Source organism: Bison bison, unplaced genomic scaffold (genome assembly GCF_000754665.1).
Source record: "Bison bison bison isolate TAMUID 2011002044 unplaced genomic scaffold, Bison_UMD1.0 scf7180017864180, whole genome shotgun sequence".
Taxonomy (NCBI): Eukaryota; Metazoa; Chordata; class Mammalia; order Artiodactyla; family Bovidae; genus Bison; species Bison bison.
In genome coordinates, this window is record NW_011494752.1 from 385,890 (window position 1) to 388,979 (window position 3,090).

The following is a 3,090-nucleotide window of genomic DNA, read 5'->3' on the forward strand; positions in this document are numbered from 1 at the left end:
GGGGGTGGGGGGCTGGGCTGAGCCGAGCGGAAGCTCAGGGCCGGTGTCCCCTGGGAGACAAAGACGCCACGGGGAGTGGGAAGCCGGTCAGACAGCTCGGGGATCGAAGCGAGGGGTAAGGCGGCCGGGGCCGGTGCCGCTACCTTGAGCTTCACTTCCTGATCCACCTTCAGCAACGAGGCCATGGCCGGGCCGGGCCGTGTCCGCTCCGCTGGAAACCGGAGGCGCTGTGGGCTCCGGGGAGGGGGTCAGAAGGAAGGGAGAATCTCGGCTGCTTTCAGGACGCGGCCTCCCTTGCTGGGTCACTCACTGATCACTTGCTCCCTCCCTTCGTGCCGTCGGTCAGCCAGCCCGCCTGCTGCCTGTCCCTGCTGCCTGCTCCCTCTCTCGCTCGCCCTCCCGGCTTTCGCCGCTCACACCGGAAGTTGCGTCACAGCCAATCGCCGGGAGTCCAGCGAGGATGCGCACGTGCTCTGCGCAGCCGCGCTGAGGTTCCGCTTTGGGAGCTTGGCTCTCGGCTCTTACCTCCCAGTTCTTGTACCGCATACGGGTGAAATGAGAGGGAGGATGGTGGAGAGGATTTAGTGAGATCTGAGCCTCAAAGAGACTCAGGGATTGTTTGCCTCTCTGTTTGCCCGGCACTCGCCTTCACGGAAGGGACCTTCTGAGCCGCTGCCCCGTCTCGAGCGGGGACCCGACCGACGATGCCGTCGCGCTCCAGTGACGTCGGCCCGAGGAAGCTGGCAGTCCCAGTGCTGGGTTCTGGGCGTCTAGTGTGTTATGCGCACTGCCTCCTACTCTTGGCCGAAGCTATAGCGTGAGACTGGAACCTAACAGAAATCCTCTTGCACCAGGCTTCCCCACTTTTCTCTGCCACTTAGCCACTTATTCTCATACACTTCCAGATCTCAGAGACCAACTGCCTGATGGATGGGCAAACTGATGCCCAGAGTCGGGTAGTGCTTGTCGAGGCTACACGGTGATTCCAGAAAATCCAAGACCAGAACTCAGATCTCCTAACTTTTAGGGCAGTGCTGTATCCATTTTCCCCATAAAAGGCAGAGACTATAACTCTTAACTCACCCATTCATAAGGTCTCTCTTAACGTTGGTTATTTCACCCTAAAGTGGACTAGGCTCTGGGACAGCAGTGTAGAGGCTAGAAATAATGTGAGTCACTTATATAAGTTAAACGTCTTTTGATAACCACCTTAAAAAGTAAAACCGGTGAAGTTCATTTTAATCATATATTTAACCATTTATCCAAATATTTCATCGTGTAACCAATATAAAAAAACCAATGTGATCTTGTACATTCTTTTCTCATAGCAAGTCTTTGAAATTCAGTATGAATCTTACGCTTACTTGCACACCTCAATTCAGAGGAGCCAGGTTTGCAGTACTCAGTAACCTTATGTGTTTAGTGGCTTCCAGAACAGCACAGTTCTGAGAAATCAGAGGTAAACAAAACTCAAGTTCACTGGTCTAATGGGACTTAATAGACTTAATACTGGGGAAAGAGATCAGAAAGTAAACTGACAACATAATTGCAAAATCTGATAAATGCTAGGGGGGATATGGCTGACATAGAGAATACCAGGGGTCTATTTTGGATAAGTCTAAATTTGGCAATAAGGAGTTCATGGTCTGAGCCACAGTCAGCTCCTGGTCTTGTTTTTGCTGACTGTATAGAGTTTCTCCATCTTTGGCTGCAAAGAATATAATCAGTCTGATTTTGGTGTTGACCATCTGGTGACTAGACCATGCAGGTATGACCTAAATCAAATCCCTTATGATTATACAGTGGAAGTGAGAAATAGATTTAAGGACCTAGATCTGATAGATAAGAGTGCCTGATGAACTATGGAATGAGGTTCGTGACATTGTACAGGAGACAGGGATCAAGACCATCCCCATGGAAAAGAAATGCAAAAAAGCAAAATGGCTGTCTGGGGAGGCCTTACAAATAGCTGTGAAAAGAAGAGAAGCGAAAAGCAAAGGAGAAAAGGAAAGATATAAACATCTGAATGCAGAGTTCCAAAGAATAGCAAGAAGATAAAAAAGCCTTCTTCAGTGATCAATGCAAAGAAATAGAGGAAAACAACAGAATGGGAAAGACTAGAGATCTCTTCAAGAAAATCAGAGATACCAAAGGAACATTTCATGCAAAGATAGGCTCGATAAAGGACAGAAATGGTATGGACCTAACAGAAGCAGAAGATATTAAGAAGAGATGGCAAGAATATACAGAAGAACTGTACAAAAAAGATCTTCACGACCCAGATAATCACGATGGTGTGATCACTGACCTAGAGCCAGACATCCTGGAATGTGAAGTCAAGTGGGCCTTGGAAAGCATCACTATGAACAAAGCTAGTGGAAGTGATGGAATTGCAGTTGAGCTATTCCAAATCCTGAAAGATGATGCTGTGAAAGTGCTGCACTCAATATGCCAGCAAATTTGGAAAACTCAGCAGTGGCCACAGGACTGGAAAAGGTCAGTTTTCATTCCAATCCCAAAGAAAGGCAATGCCAAAGAATGCTCAAACTACCGCACAATTGCACTCATCTCACATGCTAGTAAAGTAATGCTCAAAATTCTCCAAGCCAGGCTTCAGCAATATGTGAACCGTGAACTTCCTGATGTTCAAGCTGGTTTTAGAAAAGGCAGAGGAACCAGAGATCAAATTGCCAACACCCGCTGGATCATGGAAAAGCAAGAGAGTTCCAGAAAAACATCTATTTCTGCTTTATTGACTATGCCAAAGCCTTTGACTGTGTGGATCACAATAGACTGTGGGAAATTCTGAAAGAGATGGGAATACCAGACCACCTGATCTGCCTCTTGAGAAATCTGTATGCAGGTCAGGAAGCAACAGTTAGAACTGGACATGGAACAACAGACTGGTTCCAAATAGGAAAAGGAGTACGTCAAGGCTGTATATTGTCACCCGGTTTATTTAACTTATATGCAGAGTACATCATGAGAAACGCTGGACTGGAAGAAACACAAGCTGGAATCAAGATTGCCGGGAGAAATATCAATAACCTCAGATATGCAGATGACACAACCCTTATGGCAGAAAGTGAA

General features: G+C 47.2%; 1 protein-coding gene across 1 annotated transcript in view; it reads right to left on the minus strand.

Moving 5' to 3' along the window:
• PSME3 (proteasome (prosome, macropain) activator subunit 3 (PA28 gamma; Ki)) overlaps positions 1-723 on the minus strand; it is a 7,795-nt gene extending 7,072 nt beyond the window's left edge. The window contains exon 1 of the mRNA XM_010842490.1: positions 144-723. Coding sequence (XP_010840792.1) covers positions 144-185 — 42 coding nt within the window. The 5' untranslated portion in view covers positions 186-723. The remainder of the gene's footprint in view (positions 1-143) is intronic.
• Between the last annotated feature and the right edge of the window lie 2,367 nt (positions 724-3,090).